We start from the raw sequence: 25,669 nt of genomic DNA, 5'->3' as shown, positions 1-25,669 counted from the left end.
TTAAAATTTGGGTTAAAAATTAGTCTGTAGGCTAGTGTGTAACGAATTTAATAAGTAATTCATGTGAGAGGCCCTAGCACCAACTCTAGGCTGGTGGTTCTGAATGCAATAAGAAATCAGGCTGAGCAAATCCAGAATAACTGCATTCCTCCATGACTTTTACATCAACTCCTTCAGGTTTCTAAGCAAAACAAACCCTTTCCTTCCTTTTTTTTTTTTGTCAAGAAATTTTGTCACAGCAACAGAAACCCTAAATAATAATGCACAGAGGAAGAATATTCAGCATCTTACTTGCTTTTCCAACAAAGCAAATTATTTACAAAGCTATTAATATGGATGCATTTGTTTTTATTCAAGTTGTAGAAAGGGTAAATTTTTCAAACTAAATGGTATATGTGAAGATTTTATATATATGTATATATATATATATTTATAATTCAGAGAAGTTATAGAGAACAAAATATTTATTCATACTTTATAACTGAGTGGTTATATTATTTGCTTAGATGAGTTCATCATGATGAATCCTTCATGTAAATTAAAATAAATAATGATCATAGTAATAGTAAAACAATACTTTCAACATACCAAAAGGATACTTATTGAGAGATAGAATTCAAAGTATCTTTCATTGCATTTAGTAATACCAGGTCCTCATTCCTTTTTAACTAACTATATAATTATTACAGAGTACAAATAATGATGCTTGCACATCATGTGTTGAAGATGATATTTTAAAATGTAATTAAATCTAATTCTGATTTCTAATGAGAGATATTTTATAATATGTTTAGACAAGAAGTCTTTAGTAGACATATATTATTCCTTTCTAACTGTAAATTCAAGTCAGTCACTCACCCATATACCACAATAGGAAGAAAGCTAGGTAAACAATAGTGTGGTAAAAACATCAATGAACTAATCATATGAACTAAGTTTTGATTCCAGATTGATTGTGTGATGTTATCTAACTTACCTGGCATACTTTAAAGCTAAGCAAGCAGATATTGAGTATGTTAACTTTATTAAGCTCTAGATATAATCCACACAAATATGCTACTATGTGATAAAGGAGAAAAAGCCACCTCATAGTAATATAATTAGATGTTTCAAAAATGAGAATGTTTGAGGTTTCTAATGTACAATGCCTAACCATGGAATTTTGGAACTGAGTGTGAAGCAGAAACAGATTTCATGAGTTACAATTTTGATTGTGATCTGTACTAATCAAATATGTAAAACTTAAGTCATCAAGTTTGTAATAAACTTAGAAAGAGGAATTAATTGTATATATCAAATTCTGAAATGTTACTACTTTTCCATCAAAAGGAAAATTAATTGATAAAACAATGGTTTACAACTGGGGACAGTATTAGATCTGCTATATTCATTGTACAGAAACTAAAATCAAAACTGGCAGTGAGTGCAGCTATAAGTGTCTAGAGGACAGAATCCTACAAGCCAGTGCTCACAATGGAAATATGCCTTCCATGTGTTCACTAACTAAAGGCTTTTAAATGGATTTGTTTTGTTATAGAGCTATAAAATGCATATATAGAAAGTGAATCAATATGTCAACCACAAATTTAACTCATTCTTGGAGAGTTAACTCCTCATTCCTCATTGACTGCTCATCTGTAATACTGAAATAGAATAGTTAACATATCTTTATATTATACTACAATATATTCTAATATAGTTATCATGTATCTTTATTAAATATGACAATTAGGTAAATGCTAATTTGCTTTGAAGATACAGAGTCACAGAAACCTGGAAAAAGATATGTGAAGATTTAATCTGATATTTCTAACTGCCATCCTTGGAATATAATACAATGCTTTTCGAAATGTAGTCAAGTGTTATGGGTTATGAAATACTTTGCTGACCAAAACTTCCTTCAATTCAACCCATTTTATTATCTGTTCCCCTTGTTTATTAAGTTAAAGGACTATTTTTTGTTAAAATTGTACAAGTTATGAAAAATAAAATAATAGGAAGCAACATTTTACACATCTGTGAAGAAAAATGTTTTATTCAAATTGTAAGAAGGGTAAATTTTTCACCCTAAATGCTATAAGCAAAGATTAATTTCTTAAATCTACCCTTCCTTTCCTTGCAAATAAGAACACCACCAGTGTCAGTAACAAATAACATACTTACTCTGCTTAAAAATTCAACATAGAATGAAATGATGATGAGCAAACACAATATTTGTTTGGATGAGATTCAGCTTAACAATAGACTGAAATTAGTACACAATGCTCAAAAACAAAACTGCTGTTAAAACAGACAAAAGAATACATTTTAAAATTCCATCTAGTGAAAAGTTAGAGGCAAAAGCTGAAACAAAAAGTGAAAACAACTCATAAATAAAAATATCAGTGTATTGCAGAAGCATCACAAATATTTATTCTTATATGATGACAAATATGAAAGAAATGTTAAGATTGTTCCTGTCAATTCTAATGTTTTGCTTTCTTTAAAGAATTAAGAAAACAAATGTGAAGAATACTAGTTGCTATTTAAGAAAAAAGTGTTCTAAAATTGTACAGTACTAATGCCTTTATAGCCTTAATTGATATACCTGTAATCTTCTAAAGCTATTAAATCTGGTAAAGTACACAATCACATGCCAACTCACAAACCTGAATAAAATACAGATGGTCGATAGTCACATAAATAGATCAATAATTACAAAGACAGATTGAAGAGACAAAAATGAGCTCTACTATTACACATGCATGAACTTCCTGACTATAAGAATAATTATACACTACAACTGGTTAATTGAGGGAAGTTGAACAATCTTTTTTCTTGCAGAATCAATAGATACCCATTTATTTTTGATGACTTAGGTGTAGCACTGCCTGGAATTCAGGGGATGGATTGAATGACCTTTGCTTATATCTAATCATTTTGTCAGTATTCAGGAATGAGTTATATAGATCATGTAATCTATTTTGAGATGTAAAAATCACATTTGAGAAAACATAATCATGTGGAAAGGTGTAGGTTTTAAGTCTTGCATGAACTGAAGTCTTAGATTTTCAATTGTGTTTCAGAAACATAAGGCAGCCAGAATACAAGGAAGTTATAAGTAGGAGGTGAGCAGAAATATTCTTGTGCATGGGTTTTCAGTTATGAAGTGTTGTAGAGCTGCATTTAGCCTGAGGCATTATTGGTATATATTTTAGCCTTCTCTACATAAAGAAGGTTTTTAAAGTGTAAAGAGACGAAATGAGAAAAGGAGCAAAAGGTAAAACAAACGAAGTAGGTGATGAGACAGCAACCAGTGAGAAGCCAGAAAATCCCATTCTCTGGAACTGTTTCTTAAATGAAGAGAGGTAGAGGGCAGAATACCATAAATAAACACAACACCTGCTTTAAAAGTACAGGAAACTGTTGTTCAGCATATTTTCAAGGGCACCTATAGAACAACCAGTATTAGACTTAGCTACAATTGTAGATATTAAGAGAAGCTCCATGCAATAGGGGGACAGTAGGTAACTGTCCTGTGATGTACTGTTAATAGGGATAAGAACAAATTTTGAAACTTTTCATAATAATCATGACAAATGCATGTATATAAATATATATATATATATATATATGTATATATAGTTTATATGGTACTCCATTAATATGAGCAATTTTATGTTCCTATGCATCAGTTAAAAATAAATGCAAAAAGTACTTCTCTCCCTGATTGCAGTCAGTATTTACAGGTCTACGGTGTCTATGTTGTAATTTATCATTGCTTGATATGCATATTACTTTTATTCTGATTTCACTATCACCACCCACTGCCTCACCATAAGTGGTCTTGTCACCTTTCTATCGCTGGAAGCCTCAAGAATTGCAGTAGTTTTCATACTTTAAGAATCAGTTCTTTGCAAATGACCCTCTGATCTTGTTTTCTGTACTGACCTCAATTCTATCATTGAACCATATTATAGTATAATAATTCTTCTAGTTCTTTTCTGTGTCCTAGATTTTTTCTCCTACCTAGTTTGTTTCTCCATTAAAAAAAATTCAAGTGTTAAAAACATCTTGTAATCAAACCTTTCAATGAATATATATTTTAAATCCAAGTGTTTAATACCACCACCCTTCCCACCATCACCCTACTCCAACAAATGCCTGTATAGTTCAGGGCATCCTTTATATTGTTTTTGAAAAAGTACTTTGGATTTTCCTATTTATTCTATGAAGAGAGAGAGAGAGAGAGAGAGAGAGAGAGAGAGAGAGAGAGAGAGAGATATTAGTGTAATGTGCCCATATTCAATAGTTTGACATTTGAAGCAGACTACCAGTCATTACATTGTGATCTCAGTTTGTATAATAGGACCCCAAACAATTCACTAATTATTTTCCTATGCTTGCTCACCACTATCCTATGTTAATTCAGAAATATGTCTAAATTATGAAAGATACTATCCTTCATAGTCTTCAAATATTTGCCAACCATTCACTTCCAATAGCCACTTATTCAATCCTGGTAATACTTTAAAGTCTAGTTCAAGGAGAATTTGTTCCACAAAACAAACAAACGAACAAACAAACACCCCTACCATAACCACAGTACCCTTGGAAGCATATCTAACAGGTTCTCTCCTTATTGGATGCTCCATGGAGTTCTTTCATGTTGAAATAAATTCTCAGAATAAAGTCAAATACATTTCATTATAAATGAAACAATTTGTATTGAAATAGTTGTCAACATATTTACCAAAGCAAGTTGTGTAAAATAATAGATGTGAGATCTAGTGGCAGGTCTAATAAATACTTTAATTTTGAAATAGTAATGAGTATAGACAATGTTTCTTGCTATCTGACACAACTGGAATGAAAAAGAAAATATTTATTACTTCTATTACTGTTATTTGTAAGTACTGTTTTTACTTCTTTGATCTACTCTTTGTATTTTTAATTAAACAAAATGCAATATGTTAATTAGAACTACATTCAAAGAAATTTGCACTATTTGATACTACCATGTTCAGAAACTGCTGAGTCCTTTCCAATTGTACTGAATTAACATATCTTTGAAAATGTTTCTGTACTATATGCTATCCTTCTATGTAAATCTTACTTTATACATGTCTGACAATTATAATTTCTCTACCAATATTTCTCCAGCATTTAATAATTATTTGTAAGCACTAATTATCTCAAATAATGCATACTTTAAATTTTTATTTTTCTCCTAACATTTAACAATTTTTAAACTACTGCTTTTATTTCTTTTTCAGAGTTCTCTATCTGTGTCTAGCATCCAAAATTATTTTCAACAATATACAGCCTAAATACCAGTCATCTAAATAAAAATATTTTATAAGTAGGTCATTTATCCTTTCAAATAAGCACAGTCTTCTAGTTGTCTAGTGAGATATTGTTTATTGACCTACTGTAGGAGACATAACACCTGTGTTAATTCACATTCCTGGGAAATGATGTGTCCTTAATTGTTTTTTGTTGTTCTTGTTGCCATGAGGAGACAACCATGCAACATGAACAACAAGCTGTGATTATGCATAGATGAAGTTTAGCACTGTAATCAAACAGAACTTAAAACAAAGTTAATCTGATGATACATATTTAATGTTGTGCATTATCGATGTGCTACATGGTAATTAGACATAAATGGTAAACACTTCATGTGAATGGCAAATTGATGTTACTTTCACATCATTGAAGCAAACATCCCTAGTTTGGGAGTCCTAGAGATTTCCTTTTGGCACAAGAAAAGCAAACTTTCTAAGGAACAGCAAGTCTATAATTATTTCACCTGAGGAGCATCTTCCTGCCATAATATGTTCAGACATATGAATCATACAGATAAAACTAATTTTAATCTTAAAAACTCAGATGTCTCATACAATCATACATTTTGAATAAGGGAGAATCAATTTCGATTGACCAGGATAGGAAATGAGACAAAATGGCTCTCTATTGGACAATCAGCAATCTGGCTTTTCAACAAATTCTTATCAAATAGAAACCAAGGAAACAGGGAATACTCAGGCTTTACAGCTGGTTCAAGGGATGAGAGAGTATGCTCTCAGAGGGGATTTGACTTCAGCTCCCAGCATACACTTAAGGAAGATTGTAATTGTCTGGAATGCCATCACCTGGGGGAAAACTGATGCCTCTGTCTTCCAGACATTTGCACACACCTGAACTATGACTTTTGCATAAAAATTGAAGTGAACAAGGCACACTAAATGTGACAAGTTCCCCCCTTTTTGTTGGGTCATGACATTCTCTTTTAAAATATGTCATGGCAAGACAGGTAAACTTGTGACACTTCATTAATGAAAGGTTTTAAATCTTTTCTATGTAATAAAATTGTAGTAAGATCGGATCATAATTTGAATTAAATCAATGTAATCATGCTTCTCTTTATTAGAACATTATATGTACCTCGGCAAATGAAAAAACTACTACAACTATGAAGCATCAAGTTGCTGAATGTCCATGCCAGTATAATTTTTCTTATTTTTAAAGTCAGGTTTTAAGAACTTATGTTGAAAATGCTGTCTTTTTTCCACTAGATGGTTTTAGTTCCTTTGTCAAAGATCAAGTGACCACAGGTGTGTGGGTTCATTTCTGGGTCTTCAATTCTATTCCATTGATCTACCTGTCTGTCACTGTACCAATAGCATGTAGTTTTTAATCACAATCGCTCTGTAGCTTGAGGTCAAGGATGGTGATTCCTCCCAAAGTTCTTTTATTGTAGAAAACTGTTTTTCCTATCCTGTGTTTTCTGTTATTTTAAATAAATTTCCAAATTGCACTTTCTACCTCTGTAAAGAATTGAGTTGGAATTTTGATGGGCATTGCACTAAATGTATACATTACATTCAGCAAGATGTCCATTTTTATTATACTAATCCTGCCAATCCATGAGAATAGGAGATCTTTCCAAGTTCTGAGATTTTTTTCGATTTCATTCTTCAGAGAAGTAACTCAAACCTTGTTAGTATTTACTTTTTCCAACAAGAGGATTTTTGAGAACATACTATGTCAACATATAAAGGTATATCATGATAGTAAATAGTCACCATATACCAATCAAGCCTTAATTATATTGTAAATAAGCATGTCCAAATTGAAAACATACATGAGGCAAAGTGTGATACCTCCATCAAACTTGATAATATATTGGCCATGAAAATATGACTTGTTCACAATATCAATACTATTTTTCATAACATCAAGAAGAGACACCTCTAAACTGTCTATCATAATTTTTAAATTAAATATTTCCAATGTACCTGAATTAGGGCCTCAGTTAGCATCTCTTCATTAACCTCCAAAATAATGTTCTTTATTTCCTCATATGGCATGCGGTAAGATCCAAGGAAGATAGCTAAAATGAAATTGAATTTTATTAAAGGCATAATATCATAAAAATTTAAGAGTTTATATCTATATCTATATCTATATATCAGTTTATAGACTCAAATTATGCTATTTTGTTAGTAATTATTAATATACTAATTTACAAAACTATGAGCTACTTCTACTCGATGGAGTAGTCTATCAATATTGGTAAAATAATCTAATATCCCACAGGTTATAACATTTCCAGCTCAAGTGTACATATTTACAAAATAAAATTCCAATTTAGATGTCTCATAACTCTATGCATAATCATTTTATGTTAAGCTAATTCATATTGACCAACCCAAAATTGATTAATGTTGTCCTTATAATTCAATCTAGTTTTTTTTCTTTTCTTTTTTAATCAAGATTTTAATGTCAAATTTTTCAGATATATCCAAAATAGCATTTCTCAGGAATGATAATAAAGTAAACATCACTCTATATTTTTCAGATTTAACCTAAAAATATTCAATAGAAAGTTGGGGAAATAGTTAATTAGTTAGTTTTACATTTTTAGTTGCAGTAGCACCATGAAACTGTATGCCATCTCACTCTGACTCTACCGTTTTATTAACCACTACATCTGAGAAATTCACTCTACCTGTTCCTTCACCATCTGTTGACTTCTTATGGCTTAAATATGATAATCTCTCCGAAAACCTCTCATACTACCTGCTTGCTCTTTAGGGGAAATTTGAGACATGGAACTTTAGAAAAGTGATTGGTTCCAAGAAATTTGACAAATGTGTTGATGACTTCAGGATGAATATACTATTGATATTGTGAATACATTGCTGAATAGTCTATTAGAAGATGAGGTCCTGCCGCATCAAATCAAAGAACTCAATTACCAGGAAAGTTATAACTTGCCCCAAACACCTTCTCTAGGGATATCAGCCTTTTTTTCTTTCACAGTTATGAAGTGAGCAGCTTCGACCCACAACGAACTAAAGTAGATCTTTTCTCTTTTTACGTGGCCCACTCTAGTATCTTTTCACAATGACAAAAAAATTTACTGACCCAATAGCCTTAGGAGTAATGAGATGGGCTGTGAAAATATGACATTGCTTACTTCAGAGCAGCCTATATCATTCTTAACAATAACCCCAATACATAGAAGTGTTTATGAAGCCCACTTTAATATACCAAGGAGAACCTATCATATGCATTTTAAAATAAATAATTTCATATCATAACAACAATAGATACAAGAATAATAAGATATTATAAAAGGAATAAAACTATATTCATACAAATTTTATTTCAAGGAACATTATTAAAATAGCATTGTTTTGTTATTGTTATAGTCTTCTTCTGACTAATTTATAAAACACACTTTATCTTCTCTCTCTCTCTCTCTCTCTCTCTCTCTCTCTCTCTCTCTCTCTCTCTCTCTGTGTGTGTGTGTGTGTGTGTATGTATGTATGTATGTATGTATGTGTATATGTTTGTGTAATGGTACATATTACCTGGGTTAAATACTACCTGTGGTTTTAGTTATCCACTGCCAATTTTGGAAAGGATCGCTCACAAATAGAGCAGGAAACCACCGAACTTTTCAAGAAAAAAAGCTAAAGTGCTAGATTCATCAATGTACTCTGCATTCCTGCTGATACTCAGGTGACAAACAAGTATTGTTTTTCATATGCTGAGTTATTTCCTTGTCCATTTTTACTTCATTGGATAGATTTTACGTCATATTGGAAAAATATTCAACTAATATTACCTAGAATACATTACAATTCCATAGATCCTATTTTTAAATAAATTTCATACCATGATTCATTAAATCCACCTGTTATAAGAGCATAGATATGCTCTGAGAGGTAGAACCTGAAAAAAACCTATTAGTGAGTTTTTATGAAAAGCAATACCTGATTGCACTGGTAGCAAAAGCAAAACTGATATTCACTATCAGGGCAAATGATTATCTAAACACAGGAACTCAATGAGAATTCTAATACTGAAATAAGTTTCATGGTCATGTATTAACTAGATAATATGATCACACTGTGTAGCAAAAAATACTGAAATAAACTTTGTGGGAGAAAACTATCATAGCAGTAGTGTGCAAATTTTTGATAGCTATTAGTAGAGTGGTTATATGAGTTATATTTTGCCTGATAGCAGAATGGTCAGTTTATATTCATCGCATTCTCACATAACTACCATGGTATTCTGTGTGTAATTAAAAATGTATGATGCATTAATGTTTCTCACACAAGACTGTTTTGGTATCATCAGTATCTAAGCACACTTCTGTATTGATAAAAAATATTCTACATCCAATTTAGAAGAGAAAGTATGTCAAAGTAAAACTTAGAGGCTTGTTTAAATGGTCATGCCTTTAACTATCCTGCTACATCACAAATACCACAATTAATGGCTCAGTGTTTAGTTAAAGGCTTCAAGGATCAGCAACCAGTTTTAATGTGTAGTGGCTAAAAATTTAACTAGATCACATTACAATTATTTTAAACAAAAGAATAGAAATTAAAGAAATTGTCCAAACTGACAAGGAAATACTTTTAAAAATATGAATCCCAGGCCTACTCAGTAAAATAATAATGGAAAAAGCTAACATTGCATTTTAAATAATAACCTATGTTTCATTATGTTCACTATGGAAGTTTTATTAACAATGCATTTCCAAGCTCTACAAATAATATGTTCTAGCAGAATAAATGAAGTTCACTTATTATTTTCTTCAATTTGGTTAAGTGACATAGGGAAACCTGGATTATATTTATATAGGACCTTATTTCTAACAGTGGGACTGTTCAAAGTTGTAACATTGTTTACATTGAATTAGCCATCACCACCATGCCTATGCAGAACACATTACATACATAGATTTTGGGCTGTTTTGGTATCCAAAATTCTCAATTCCTTCACTTTCTTCTTTGGAGGCCCACTCCTATTTTCTTCTGCAGCCTCTGCATTTCTTTGACCTGAAAGAAAAATGTTGATTCATAAACAACAATGGTTCTAATCCAAGTACATGAAATAACATTATTAAGGCATGTTAACTACATTAATAAAGGTGATTCTGAAATCAATAAATGTGTTTATTTCATTAGCTCAGGGAAGAGGATAAACATAAAAATATAGACCTGTTTAGAGGTTTCCCTACAAATTAAATATCAGCACTTAAGCAGAAAAGATAAGCCAAATAGAACTAAAAATCAATTGCTGCTTTTTCACTAATGTGTAACATAAATTACTCCTTTACAGGTAACTGGAGCAGCCCTGGAATTAAACATAAAAGTAAAACCTCACTAATTTGGACTAATTTAGGAAAAAGGAAGACATGCTTTTTCTCCTAAAACATGCTAATATTTAGACATTTATTCTTTTCAGTGAAAGAAACTGCTTTACAGNACCTAAGATAGCTGTAGCTGCTACAAAGATTCTAACAGTAAAACTACCCATTGGGTCTGGTTTGAAGAACTGGCTACAAGGATTCTAACAGTAAAATTACCCATTGGGTCTGCTTTGAAGAACTGGCTTAAAGCTTTTGTAAGTTGTACAAGAGTACCGCCCATGTGCATATGCATGATTGCAAGAAGATGGGCGCTTTCTACGAACACTATATGTGCTGTTTCTCCAAATGGTTGAAAGGACTGAAGCAGCAAGGTGTGCAGCATCAAGGAGCAGAAGTGTTTGTCCCTGATTCACACTTGAACGACACTAGTGACAAACCTTGGACTGTCTGCTAAGAAAACGAAACATAAAGTCTCCAAGTACCATCTACACGAAAATGCTCTAGAAATTTTGCTCAAGTATTGCTGGTTTACTTCTCGCATGATAAATATAAGGTTGTAGGCAATGGGACCACTCAAAGTGGACTTTCTTTTTCAATAAAGTGGTATTCTTATTTTTAAAACTTATTTTATTAGATATTTTCTTCATTTACATTTCAAATGCTATCCCGAAAGTCCCCTATACCCTCCTCCCCGCCCTGCTCCCCTGCCCACCCACTCCCACTTCTTGGCCCTGGCATTCCCCTGTATGGGGCATATAAAGTTTGCAAGACCAAGGGGCTTCTCTTCCCAATGATGGCTGACGAGGCCATCATCTGCTATCTATGCAGCTAGCTCTAGGGGTACTGATTAGTGGTATTCTTGCACTCAAACTCACACTGCTAAATTTCATCACTAATGCATATAATGGATTATCATTTCTTTTTCTTATCATTGGCAGAAAATGAAGTTTACTTAGAGGTGGTGACAATGATTTTTTATTAGATATTTTATTTACATTTCAAATGCTATCCTGAAAGTTCCCTATATCCTCCCACCGCCCTGCTACCCAACCCACCCACTTTCACTTCTTGGCCCTGGCATTCCCCTGTACTGGGGCATATAAAGTTTGCAAGACCTAGTGGTCTCTCTTCTCAATGATGACCGACTAGGCCATCTTCTACCTCATAGACACACGAGCTCTGGGGTTACTGGTTAGATCATATTTTTGTTCTATCTATAGGGTTGCAGACCCCTTCAGCTCCTTGGGTACTGTCTCTAGCTTCTTCATTAGAGGCCCGGTGTTCCATCCTATAGATGACTGTGAGCATCCACTTCCGTGTTTGCCAGGCACTGGCATAGCCTCACAAGAGTCAGCTATATCAGGGTCCCTTCAGCAAAATTTTGTTGGCATATGCAATAGTGTCTGGGTTTGGTGGCTAATGATGGAATGGATCCCGGGGTGGGGTAGTCTCTGAATACTCCAATCTTTTGTCTTAGCTCCAAACTTTGTCTCTGTAACTCCTTTCATGGGTATTTTGTTCCGTACTCTAAGGAGGAATGAAGTATCCACACGTTGGTCTTCCTTCTTGGTTTTCTTATGTTTTGCAAATTGTATCTCGGGTATTCTAAGTTTCTTGGCTAATATCCACTTATCAGTGAGTGCATATCTAGTGACTTCTTTTGTGATTGCGTTACCTCACTAAGGATGTTTCAATGTATTTGATATTGGCTAAAGACCTCACACATGCATTTAAAAAAGAGAGAGAGAAAAAGGGAAGCACTTATAATATATATCTTTGCCAAAAAAAGATACGAGTATCTGTGAATCTTTTGCAGTAGTCCAAAGCATGCATGAACATATTGCAAATCCATAGATTCTATCATTAATGGTGTAAGTTGTAATACACAAATTCTGCTGGCTTAGCAGACAAGTAACATGTGAAATAAATTAACTACAAAATATATCTTAAATATTATAAGGCTTAAAAATATTATAAGGCTTAGCAGAATAATCAATGTAAGAATAGAAACAGTCTAATGAGTCTAGATAATAATTCCCTTGAAAATTATAATTTTGTGACAGGTATCAAGTTCTTTGCTATATTGCCAAAACACAATCATTAGAATTGGTAAAAGAAAAATGACTTTTAGTATATTTCTTTATAAACCTCCATAAATGTTCCTCAAGGGATCTTATGAAAGTACAGTGTGTTTCTAATGTAAGAGTCAACATTTCAATTTATTCTAATTTTAAGCTGTTCTCAGCTTAAGACAACTGCATAAAGAAATGACAGCTCAATAGCTTTTCCTGGTGTCAATAAAGAGAATTTGAATTATATCAAACTTACATCTGAAAGCACATTCAGAAAATTTAATGAAATCAAAGAAGTAGACAAGAGAATGTTCCCCGCTTCAGTAGTCCTAAACTCTAACACAGGAAAGTAACTAAACAGCAACATGCAGGATAAAAAGTTGTCAGATGAAGATTATATGAATAGTTTCTTCTTTTTAAATTAATAATCTCAAGCCTAACACAGGTGTACCTACTGCTCATTAGTGACTGTACATTTGGCTATTACTTTTCATTAAATTCTAGTCTGGACCTTTTGTTTTTCAAAGTAACAAATGTTTAAAGTTAAAACTAGTTATCTTAAGTATGTATAGCACACTGCTTCCTTAGGAATTGTAGGCTATTTTACTTGTACTGTGTAACTCATCTAAAAATCTGACATTTACAAAGCAATAAACATTTCATCAGTGTTCACCACATTTTTGAGAATAAAAGTAGTATAGCAAATTTAAATTAGTTCTCAAACGAGAAGTTTTCAAAAATAATGGCTAATATTGTCTTTGTCCCCATCTTAAAAAATGAACCAAGAGACTGAAGAACTATTTTATGTTTCAATATAAAAACAATCTTACACTCTCTTTTCCAGTGGTCCTAGCACAGGTCCACAGGTGGCATCTGCTCATTCGAGGTGGTAGCTCTGTGGCTTTCTATATTAACCTCAGTGGCTTTCTACTCTTCCGACATAGAAATAAAAATCCAGAATGAAACATATAAAAGCTCCAGTCTGTTTTAAAAGTTTATAAACTGATGGCCTTAGAAATCCTGAAGAACAAATGTAGGAACTACAAACCATAGTAAAATCTTTTAAGTGTAGGTAAAGTTTATTCAATTTGGCAAGTAACAAAGTACTCAATTGTTTTCAACTGTCTTTGTATAGAGCAGCACATTTGTTTATGAAACCTTGAAAGGGAATGCTTATACAACATGAAGAAAGAGCTTGCATTCTTGTTTGCTTTTCCATGCTACAAGGGACAGCTGTGCAGTTTCCCCTTTCCCTGCTGCCTGCAGCTGCATAGTAAGGCCTCCTACAGAAAAGTAGATTTTCATCCTGACACCTGCATAGCATCTAAAGCAATAGGAATGGCATTATCAGGAGTGTTCCTGAAGTTCAGAGCACATTAACAAGACTAATGGTCCTAATGGTGGGAATCACACACACACACACACACACACACACACACACACACACACACACACACACACACACACTTTGTAATGATTTCCTAATTAAGGAACAAATCTTACTAGTTGTAGTTTATACAAGAACACCCCCCCCCCAAATCAGGAAGCACATGTTACTGCAAATTAACATCTGCATAACTAATACACTTGTACACCTGTTCATTAAGCCAATTACTGAACACTGCTAAATGTCACCAGAACAGTATGTTTAACAACATGAATAGCTAATATTGCATATTTTCAATCAACCTCAATATCTTGGCAGATATTATGTATTTTAGGAAGGACAAATAAATATGTCTTACAATTTTAGGGATAAACTTTGTTTCAGCTGGTAATTTCAATCCCCAAACTAAAGCATGGTTCTTACTTCAAAGTAGAATTTGACAAATGAGGTTGATGTTTTTCCCATTAACTTTTAACCTATGCTAAGTACATTATTCAAGTAAGAGTCTGTCCCTATACCCAAATGTTTTCCCTGGCTTTCAATGAATTAATGGACATTTTCCTGGCTGTTGTACCTACTCAAAATTTCCTGTTATGCTAAACTGTATAATTCATGTGACAAGCCAAAGATTCAAGTAATAATCCATAAGAACAAAATGTATAAAACAGATGATTATCAGGAAAAGTATAAATGAAAAATATAATGTTAAATTCTAATACTTGTAGATTATGAAAACATTTCTTGCAGAGATTATTGTTTAGAAAAGCATCATACACAAGGTGTTTTGATTTTTTGTGATCAATTTTAGACTATTGCAAATCTTGTACTCAATTTAGCTTACTATGGAATGCAGTAGAGCCGGATTTAATATCACACATAAAACTACAACTATATATAACACTAAAAAAACACCAAGAATTACTCATGATATTCATTTTTATTAGCCAAATAGAGGTGTGACAATATCCAGTAGACCAAGTCACTTTAAACAACACACATTAACTTCTTCACACTACTGGAAGAAATTAAAGATCAAGGTGTTACCAAGGTTTCTTTCTGAGATTTCTTATCTAAGAATTCAGCATCTTCCTATGCCCTTATTTTGTTTTTTCTCGGTGTGTGGTCAAAGTCAGGGAGTGAGCCCCACCACGTAAGCACACTATTAGAGCCTGATCATACCTTATGTCTTATTTAAATTGATTACTTCCTCAGAGGCTCCATCACCAAATAGCATCACACTTAATGGGAAATTCAACTAGGGATTATTGGAAGAAAACAAATATTCAGTACATAACAATACCACCTATTAACATTTTTGGAAACCAAAGTCACCAGACACAAAATTGTAAAAGGCAACAAAGAAGAGTTAAATGGCTCATAATTTAAAATTTTTAATAAAATTCTTCCTGATGTCCAAAGTACACTGTTGTGTATTGTTAAGCACTAAAACTTAAATGATCCCATAGGAAGATCAACAGTCTCAACTAAACTGGTCCCCTGAGATCTCCCAGTCACTGGCTCACCAACCAGACAGGATAAAGCAGCTGTTCTAAGGCCCCAGACACATATATAGCCTGGTCTGACCTCAGTGGGAAAAGGGGCACCTAATCCTCGAGGCTGCAAAAGGAGGTGGGTAATGACTGGAGTGTGAAAAAGAAGTGAAAGTAGTAATAAAAAACATGTAAAAAAACCTTACTTTATTTTCTTTACACGGTATCATCAATTTCCTAAAATGGGTTTCTGAATTAGTGGCCGATGAATTCAGCAGGGGGCACTCTGTATTCCCCCCCACCCCCTTAGTTTAATCTATTTCATTCCTGCCTAATCAAGACTGACAAAGTGATGGCGATGTTTCTGTTATTATATGATCTCAATTTTAATGAGAATATTGGTCACAATATCAGGGATCTAAAGGCTCACAAAAATCTCTACATTAATAAGAAGGCAAGTGTTAAGAGTGTCACAACAACATGCTCAAAAAAAGGAACATGTACAATGAGTATCAAGACAAAGAAAGCCTTCAGGCTAGCTGGACATCTCTACCACCACTCTCCAATTTGGCCATCAAATATGAGAACCTTTGAAAACTCTAGGCATCAATACTGTGAAAATCTTTCTACAAAGAGAAAGATTTAGTAACTTTAGAGGTAAATATGTTTAGTGGGTGATTATAATATAGGATCAATATATATTTTCTATGTGGCTTATGAGAAATAAAGGGAATACACATGTAAAAACTTCACAATACATAAAACACAAAACAATGTGTGCAGCAACAGTGAGTAAACATTTTTTTTGTCTTTGCAGACCAAAATAGTTTTGTTAAAAATGCTCAACTCAGCCACTTCAATGCGAAGCAGCCACATAAAATAAGAAAATGACACAATAGTCACAAATAATATAAAATACCTTGGTGTGACTCTAACTATGGAAGTGAAAGATCTGTATGATGAGAACTTCAAATCCCTAAAGAAAGAAATTGAAGAAGATCTCAGAAGATGGAAAGATCTCCCATGCTCATGCATTGGCAGGACTACCATAGTCAAAATGGCCATCCTGCCAAAAGCAATCTACAGATTCAATGCAATCCCCATCAAAATTCCAACTCAATTCTTCACAGAGTTACAAAGGGCGATTTGCAAATTCATCTGGAATAAAAAAAAACCTAAGATAACAAAAACCATTCTCAACAATAAAAGAACCTCTGGTGAAATCACCATGCCAGACCTAAATTGTACTACAAAGCAATTGTGATTAAAAACTGCATGGTACTGGTACAGCGACAGACAGGTCGATCAATGGAATAGAATTGAAGATCCAGAAATGAATCCACACACCTATGGTCACTTGATTTTTGACAAGGGAGCTAAAAACCATCCAGTGGAAAAAAGACAGCATTTTCAACAAATGGTGCTGGCACAACTGGCAGTTATCATGTAGAAGAATGAGAATTGATCCATTCTTATCTCCTTGTACAAAGCTCAAGTCTAAGTGGATCAAAGACCTCCACATAANACCAGAGACACTGAAATTGATAGAGGAGAAAGTGGGGAAAANCCTCGAAGATATGGGCACAGGGAAAAAAATTTCTCAAAAGAACACCAATGGCTTGTGCTGTAAAATCAAGAATTGACAAATGGGACCTCATAAAATTGCAAAGCTTTTGTAAGGCAAAAGACACTGTCAACAAGACAAAAAGGCTACCAAAAGATTAGGAAAGGATTTTTTTACCAATCCTAAATCTGATAGAGGACTAATATCCAATATATACAAAGAGCTCAAGAAGCTGGACTCCAGAAATTCAAATAACCCCATTAAAAATGGGGTACAGAGCTAAACAAAGAATTCTTAACTGAGGAATATCGAATGGCTGAGAAACACCTGAAAAAATGTTCAACATCCTTAGTCATCAGGGAAATGCAAATCAAAACAACCCTGAGATTTCATCTAACACCAGTCAGAATGGCTAAGATTAAAAATTCAGGTGACATTAGATTCTGGCGAGGTTGTGGAGAAAGAGGAACACTCCTCCATTGCTGGTGGGATTGCAAGCTTGTACAAACACTCTGGAAATCAGTCTGGCGGTTCCTCAGAAAATTGGACATAGTACTAGTGGAGGACCCAGCCATACCTCTTCTGGGCATATTCCCAGATGATCTTCCAACTGGAAATAAGGACACATGCTCCAATATGTTCATAGCAGCCTTATTTATAATAGTCAGAAGCTGGAAAGAACCCAGATGTCCCTCAATAGAGGAATGGATACAGAAACTGTGGTACATTTACACAATGGAGTACTACTCAGCTATTAAAAACAATGAATTTATGAAATTCTTGGGCAAATGGATGTATCTGGAGGATATCATCCTTAGTGAGGTAACCCAATCACAAAAGAATTCACTAGATATGCACTCACTGATAAGTGGATATTAGCCCAGAAATTTAGAATACCCAAGATACATCTTGCAAAACACAAGAAAACCAAGAAGGATGACCATCGTGTGGATACTTCATTCCTCCTTAGAATAAGGAACAAAATACCCATGAAAGGATATAGGTACAGAGACAAAATTTAGAGCTAAGATGAAAGGATGGACTATCCAGAGACTAACCCATCCGGGAATCCATCCCATCATCAGCCACCAAACCTAGATACTAATGCACATGCCAGCAAGATTCTGCTGAAGGTACCCTGATATAGCGGCCTCTTCTGAGGCTATGCCAGTGCCAGGCAAACACAGAAGTAGATGCTCACAGTCAGCTATTGGATGGAACACAGGGCCCCCAATGGAGGAGCTAGAGAAAGTACCCAAGGAGTTGTAGGGGGCTGCAACCCTGTAGGTGCAACAACAATATGAACTAACTAGTACCCCCTGATCTCGTGTCTCTAGCTGCATATGTAGCAGAAGATGGCCTAATCAGCCATCATTGGGAAGAGAGGCCCCTTGGTCATGTAAACTTTATATGACCCAGCACAGGGGAAGGCCAGGGCCAAGTAGTGGGAGTGGGTGGGTAGGGGAGCAGGGGTGGGGTGGGGGGGTATAGGGAACTTTTGGGATAGCATTTGAAATGTAAATAAAGAAAATAATAATAAATAAATTAATTAATAAAAAAGAATAAAATGTTGACTTAGCAAAAAATAAAAATAAAAATTAAAATTAAATAAAATAAGAAAATGAATGTGCATGGAAAAATTACAATAAAATATCTTGTTTGCAAAACCACATGCCCAGCCAGATTTGTCCTGAAGTATGCCATTTGCTTATATATGACATAAGAGGTTCCTCATAATCAAGCAGGGCCTTATCCCTTTCCTTTGCAAAAAGAGTTCAATTTGTTGTTATTTATTCTTTTGAAAATGTTAGTAAATGTTCAACGTGTTCCTTTTAAATCACTGTTTAGAAGTGCCCTATAGTAAGTGTTTACTAATAAACCTTGTTTTCAAAAATCATTCATATAACACATCACATTTATAGTCATCATGATTTTTAAGTGGATCTATCCTACAGGGATCAGCCCATCTGACACTAAAGAAACAGTCTTTTGTTTTACTCCTCTTATATTCTCACATAATGTCATTGTATGTCTTTATATAACATAATCACAAAAGCAAATCAACAGTAATGGAATTATAAAAAAAACAATTACTACTTTTTTATTATTAGGTTTGAATACGTTTGGTAATGATTTACTTGTGATTTAATGACTTAAAGTAAACCGAAAAACTGAATTCTACCACCCCCCAAAAGTCATATGAATCTAAACTCTGAATTTTGTGTAATATTCTTCTTTTGCTTTATGCACATAAAAGTGATACTGAGTGTTTCAATTTGGTTTGTTGCTGGCTGAGCTCAATGGGAAATAAACAGAGCTATACTGTCTCTTCTTTTGCCATTTGGATTCCAACAGCTTTCAATTTTATCTTTCAGCAGTAATTTTCTTTAGTTCGGAAGCTACAGCCATGTAATCTGTTGAAGGTGATCGAAGCATTAGAAAATCTTTTTGCGAGGATAAAATAAAGTACCTGGACTTTTTGTTTCTTCTTTGTTCTTAAACTTAGCTTTAGCCTGCTGGTGACTTCTAATTTGAAAGCAGAAAAGTACTATTTAAGAGGCCTTTGGAATCGTACAAACACATGAGAAGAATGAAATTTAAATAAGCATAAAGGTTCTATTCTTAGCACAGACTCCTGACCCTTTTTCTTCTCAATCTATTATCCTTCCATGTTACATCATCCAGTACTTTGGAAGAATACTTGACACCATGTCTTCATTCTTCTATTCTTTTCTATCACCTAGTTACAATGTGAATTCTAACTACTGAATAAGAATGTCAGAATCTCCATAGGAAAGGTCTCAGGATGGATATACCTTTAAAACTCCATGGATTATTAGCAAAGTTTGACTCAACTGTTCTAAAGCATATAAACTGTCATTCTGTGATAGCTCCACAAACAAATCCCAATTGGAACAAGGTGGAAAAACTTTCAATAGCAATCCCCAAAAGTCATCTTGCATATCCTTTAAATCTCAAAATATAACACTAAAGGAAAATTCATGATCAACTCTAGGCGATCCACAATATCAATGATTTTGTTACTTTTAACTCATTTAAGGACAAATACACTCTTAATTTAAGAATGTTCCATATATTTGTACAGTTCATATATACAGATTTCTAAATTAAATAGGAATGTTTTTCATGCCTTAATTAAAACTGAATGCATACATGAAATTCTAAGATGGCTATTGCATAAATTCCTCTTCCCTTTTATAGATAGTTGTGGCTGTCACCAGAGTAGAAGAAAAAGAACAAAATTTGCCATTGAAAAGTACACAGTAGCAAAAAAAAAAAAAACCCTTCTTAATTCTATAATCACTTTTATATTATCTGTTAACAAAACAGTCAAAGCAGGTAAAGACTTTGACTACATAAAAGAGTAACAAATATCTTATTCTTGGTCAATAGTAGATGACCCCAAAATAACAGCTGGATTCTTCAAAAAAGAATTATTTAGTCTCAATCCTGAGATGAGTTACCTGAAATGCAAAGCAAGCACACTCTGGCTTGGTTTCATTGCTACTGCAGACTACATAGTCGTATCAAAGTCTGTGTGTTTTAGACCATTATATCCAAAGGACAAAATTCTAATTGCAGTGTACATTCCAAAATAGAATAACTCTGCTTTGTTTCAAATAACTTATGGCTAGGGTCTATCTAGTAGTATAATGATACCCAAACTACATGTAATGAGAATAATGATCACTAGAGTTCACCATAAAATGCTGCTTACTAAATAAACAATTAAATTTATGATAAACAAGTGAACACAGTTTAATATTGAGTCCTTGATAGTCACATCTAGTCTCAGTCTCTCTCTCTCTCTCTCTCTCTCTCTCTCTCTCTCTCTCTCTCTCTCTCTCCATGATGTGCATGTGTGTGTCTTTAAATATATTACCAATCAATGTCTTCAGTTTATCAAGACATTTCTATCATGTGCTCTATTATTGTACATGGCAGAAATGGTTTGAACTATAAGTTTTAAGGACTAAATAAAAAAGTACTTGGATAAGGACCCATCTATGGAAAGTGTCTCCTGTAAGAACTGTCCTTTAATAATAAAATGTTTGGTGCTATAAAGTATTTTAACACTACCAAAATAATAAAATAAAATCTTATACAAGAACATAAACCTAGTAGTTTATGGAAAACAATTAGGTGTCACCTACTGTGCAGCTTTTATTAATTTCTGAGGCCACAAAATAAATAGCCAAGAGTCCCACGTTATTTATAATGGTATGTATAAGATAAATGCAATAACTTTAAATAATACTGCTAAATTGTACACTGTAATCTCATGTGTAGCGACCAAATTTTTTACTAGTTTCTAGAAATGTGTAAGATATAGAAAAATGTAATAATCATAGGTAGAGCTATTGCGATGTAAAAGTAAAAACACATTTCATAAAGTTTAAATGAAATCTTCATTGTGGCAGAATAAAGAAGAAATACTGGTAATTTAAGGTTTTACCACAAACTTATTAAAGATAAAAGAGAAAGTAATAGCCCAGATAAGAAGCAGCTGCTAATAGCCACAAACAGCAAATGATTTTGTCTGGATCAGGACAGCATCCTGCTGGCTCTTTTTCCTCCTAAACCATTTCAAACATGCTGTGCTTGCCATTAGGTTGGCCTTTACTTCACCCTAGCCACTTCAGTCCTCACACTGTGGGGGATCATTGTTGCTTCCCTATGGCTGCTGCCAAAGTATACCTCCCTGCTTTTAGCCTAGAATGCTTGAATCTAAACTTAAGCAATGTTTATAACTATGGGGAAGGAGCAAGAAGTCAATACATAAAATCTGGTAGAGAAATGTCAAAAACAGAAAGACAAAAAATACACACACAAACACAGACATGCCCATGTGCGTGCGCGCACACGCACACACACACACACACACACACACACACACACACACACACACCCCACACCCCACAGAGAGAAAAATCTGTGTTAAATAGGCAGGTAAACAACTATACTTATTTAGAAGATGCCTGAAGTCTTGATCTTAGAATATTTTCATTTTAAATATAATATTGCTTCACGGTGAGTTATTTTGCAGACTGTTATTCTATGTGTCTGATGCATGTGGAAGCACTTGAACCATTCTATCTGTTAGTCCTGTCTACTGTATAGCAAAGGTAAATATAATTAAAATAGGAAAGTTGCAAGAGGAACTGTATCTGTGAGAAAAAATTGAGCTTACCTCCCTTCACATGCATTGCTGATGAAACATTCTCTGTTGATTAAGACAAAAGAAGATATGATTGTCCCTATGAAACATTCTATACTTTCCTTCTTTCTCTTCACCTAGACCAATAATAATACCCTTTACCTATACCCTTTACCTATTACTACACACCTTAATTAATGCACAAGTATGTACATGGTTGTCTTACGCATGTCAAAAACTCCTAAGAAGAGTGTGCTTTACCTTCCCAATAAATGCCTCCTCTACAGGAACAGAATGTTTAAGAAATCATAGTGAAAATGGACAGGAAAACGTGAATCTGACAACCAGATTACTTCAGAGTGTTTGCAATCATGATTACTATGGATAGACCCAGAGCAGGACTACTATAGTCAATTAAGATACACATAACTCTAAAGGTGTTAAGAAAGAGGAATTTGTGCTCTCCTCAAAGTAAGACAGAACAGTTCAATAAGAGAAAGTGACAATGTTACATCGAAGGAGGGTAAGCATATTCTAAGTCCAACAAAAACAAAAGCTCAGAAGAAAATAGGTCATTACAGACTACACAGTGATTTCAAAGAAACTAATGGTGATGTACTATAGGAAACACGAAAGCATCAAATGAAAACAGTGAGTACACAGCACTTCTTTCAGACACTTAGTGGGAAAAGTATTTCTAAGCATGGTTTGAACAAAACAAAATGAGTGAATTCTAACTTTGTGTGAACTTGCCTATTACAAGAAGGTACTTGATTTTCAAATTCAAGAAGAGCTTTTATGCTATAAATGATTTCAGAACAAACCCAGCATACAATGATTTACTGGACAAGATCAATAGAAACTGTGCAAAAGAGATTATACTGTTCAGTGATCCATGTTGCATCAATATCTATAATGGAATGAGACAAGGTGATACAATGGCCCAAAGCTTCTTGAAATTGCTCTTCAACAAAATTAAATAGGAAAATAAAGTCAGTACAGATAGTAAGCAAGTACCCCACCCTCTTGTTTCCCTAATGAAAAAAAAAATATTTTCCACGTCATCTGAAGAATATAACAGCACTATACTAGCATCAGAATAAAATTTGAAGTCTTTAAAAGATGCATGCAACAAATTCATTCCACAAGTCTCTGTCAAAATTACTGTGAAGTAATATGACAACAACATCATCAATGTGAGTCAATAAAAGCACTAAAATAGTTTGTTCAATGGTCAATGCACAGAAACAGTGGCCCGTGCCAGTTTATGGGCATAGAAAGAGTTACTACATAGCAAACTGCTAATGAACACTAGAACACTATTTAATTTTGTCATATTGAGGTGAAAGTGAAATATGAGTATTTGTCTACATTATTAACTGAAGGAAATAAATTGGCTGTCATCCACTGACCAGGGTGTCCTGGGTGTATGAAATCTGACAATATAAAAACCTAATAGTAGTTATTAAGGCTTCTCTCCAGTCCAAGTACAGATGGATCAGGTAGGTGGCCTGCCAATAAGACAAAAGGTGGCTCTCTTGACTTACTGATTGCATTTGTGGCATTAAAAAAAAAGATATTACAAACAACTTCTGTATTGATATACGGAAATGACATGCCATCTCAAATGATGTCAATGCAATGCAATTAAAGATAGAGTAAATTTCCTGGTGGTGTTGGGTGGAGAGATCCTAATCCACAAGGTAGAAAATAGTTCCAGGAAACAGTCACTAGCACTAAGAAACCTCGAGTATCCAAAATGATGACAAATTACTACTTCAATTAAATCTTTAAATTGTGTATGATTCTTTAAATTCTATATCGCCCTATGCCTCTTTAAGCAAATATGACATGTTCAGTAACAGCACACAAGGCAAATATTTCACTCCCTTTCTAACAGTACCTATTAATGACACTATCATCTTCATATATTTTATTAAATGTTTCTCACTCAGTATATTTCTACTCTGTAACGACTATATTACCTCTTCATGGTAAGGATTCCATTTTGACAAACTGTCTCCATTAGCATATTTGCCTACTATTATGTTTAGTTAAAGTGGCATGTAAAATATAAAACAAAGTGAATAGCACTTAATTGGGATATCTGAAAATGGCATCTCATATTCCATGGCCCCCAAGAAATATTTGAAATCATGCAATCTACAAGAGTAGGAAGTAAAAACATGGGTGCTATTTAATTACAGGTAAGCATACTATGCATAGCAAATTCCAGAACTAAAGATGATACAAGGAAAATATCTCTTAAAAGAACAGACTTGTGAATCTGTCACCATTTCCACTTTCATTAAATCATAATTTAACCAAGATTGAATAACTTGACTTTCCCAAAAGATGCCTATTCTGTAGGAATTTCTGGAGCTTTCTTTTAATGCTTGTAATGATTACTGTTTTTAAAATAAAGGATATGGGTATATACTTTGCTTAAGCAACTCTAGTAATTTCATAATCCATACTAAAAATACATACAGCCTCCAATTTCATATAAAATAGAATGAAAGTACCATAATATACAATATCTTTGAGAATAAGTTACCTGTTGACAAAATAAAGAACATAAAATAGTAGTAGTAAAAAATCCTTACTGATATAGTCAAAATAAAATGCTGTATTTTGGGCAGTTATTAAACAGTTTATCATTACTAAAGGGTATTACAGCTGAATCTACAGGACTTAGCCACAATAAACACTTTAAACCATGTAATCAATGAAGCTGAAACACATAAACATACATATTGCAGTAGAATCTACATAAAGCTAAATGCTAAAAAAAATGCATGCATTGTTTTCTTAAATGAGAAATAATCCAATTTCTATTTCTCAATCTTTCCTACAATTTATCTTACTGATACAAAATCTGATAGTTTATAATTTAAGATAGGAACAACCTTGAGATCTTTCAACTCTATTACCATTTTTGATATAAATATGTGGCAATGAATACAGTGTTTATTAAATTAGTCATTGCATTTGTTCCTGAAATTTTCTTGTCAATACCTTCAAAGCCCATACCTCTTTGATCTATTTACTCTTCTATGCTGCATACTTAAACCACAGCATAAGATGTATAGCTACTACAGTTAATATTATATATATATATATATACTTAATATATCAATACTTGTATACATATATTTAATATACATACATATGTACTTATATACATACATTATATATGTTATATGTAGTATATATACAATATAAACTTAATATATTTATATTTAATATAGTGCTATGAGTTTTTTTCTCTTTTTATCTCACCTGTATTTACCTTTTAAAGCAGAATGTGATTGGGCACT

The 25,669-nt window shown here is 33.5% G+C and overlaps 1 protein-coding gene across 2 annotated transcripts in view; it reads right to left on the bottom strand.

The window, feature by feature from the left end:
- The window catches only part of Diaph2 (diaphanous related formin 2), a 696,731-nt gene that overhangs the window by 402,769 nt on the left and 268,293 nt on the right, over positions 1-25,669 (bottom strand). For both annotated transcript variants that reach the window (XM_021188630.2, XM_021188631.2), the window contains 2 exons: positions 10,242-10,343; positions 7,281-7,375 (listed from right to left, as the gene is read on the bottom strand). In XM_021188630.2, the coding sequence (XP_021044289.1) occupies positions 7,281-7,375; positions 10,242-10,343 (197 nt within the window). The remainder of the gene's footprint in view (positions 1-7,280; positions 7,376-10,241; positions 10,344-25,669) is intronic.

The sequence above is a fragment of the Mus pahari genome, chromosome X, assembly GCF_900095145.1.
Source record: "Mus pahari chromosome X, PAHARI_EIJ_v1.1, whole genome shotgun sequence".
Taxonomy (NCBI): Eukaryota; Metazoa; Chordata; class Mammalia; order Rodentia; family Muridae; genus Mus; species Mus pahari.
This window is presented reverse-complemented; position numbering and strand designations above follow the sequence as displayed.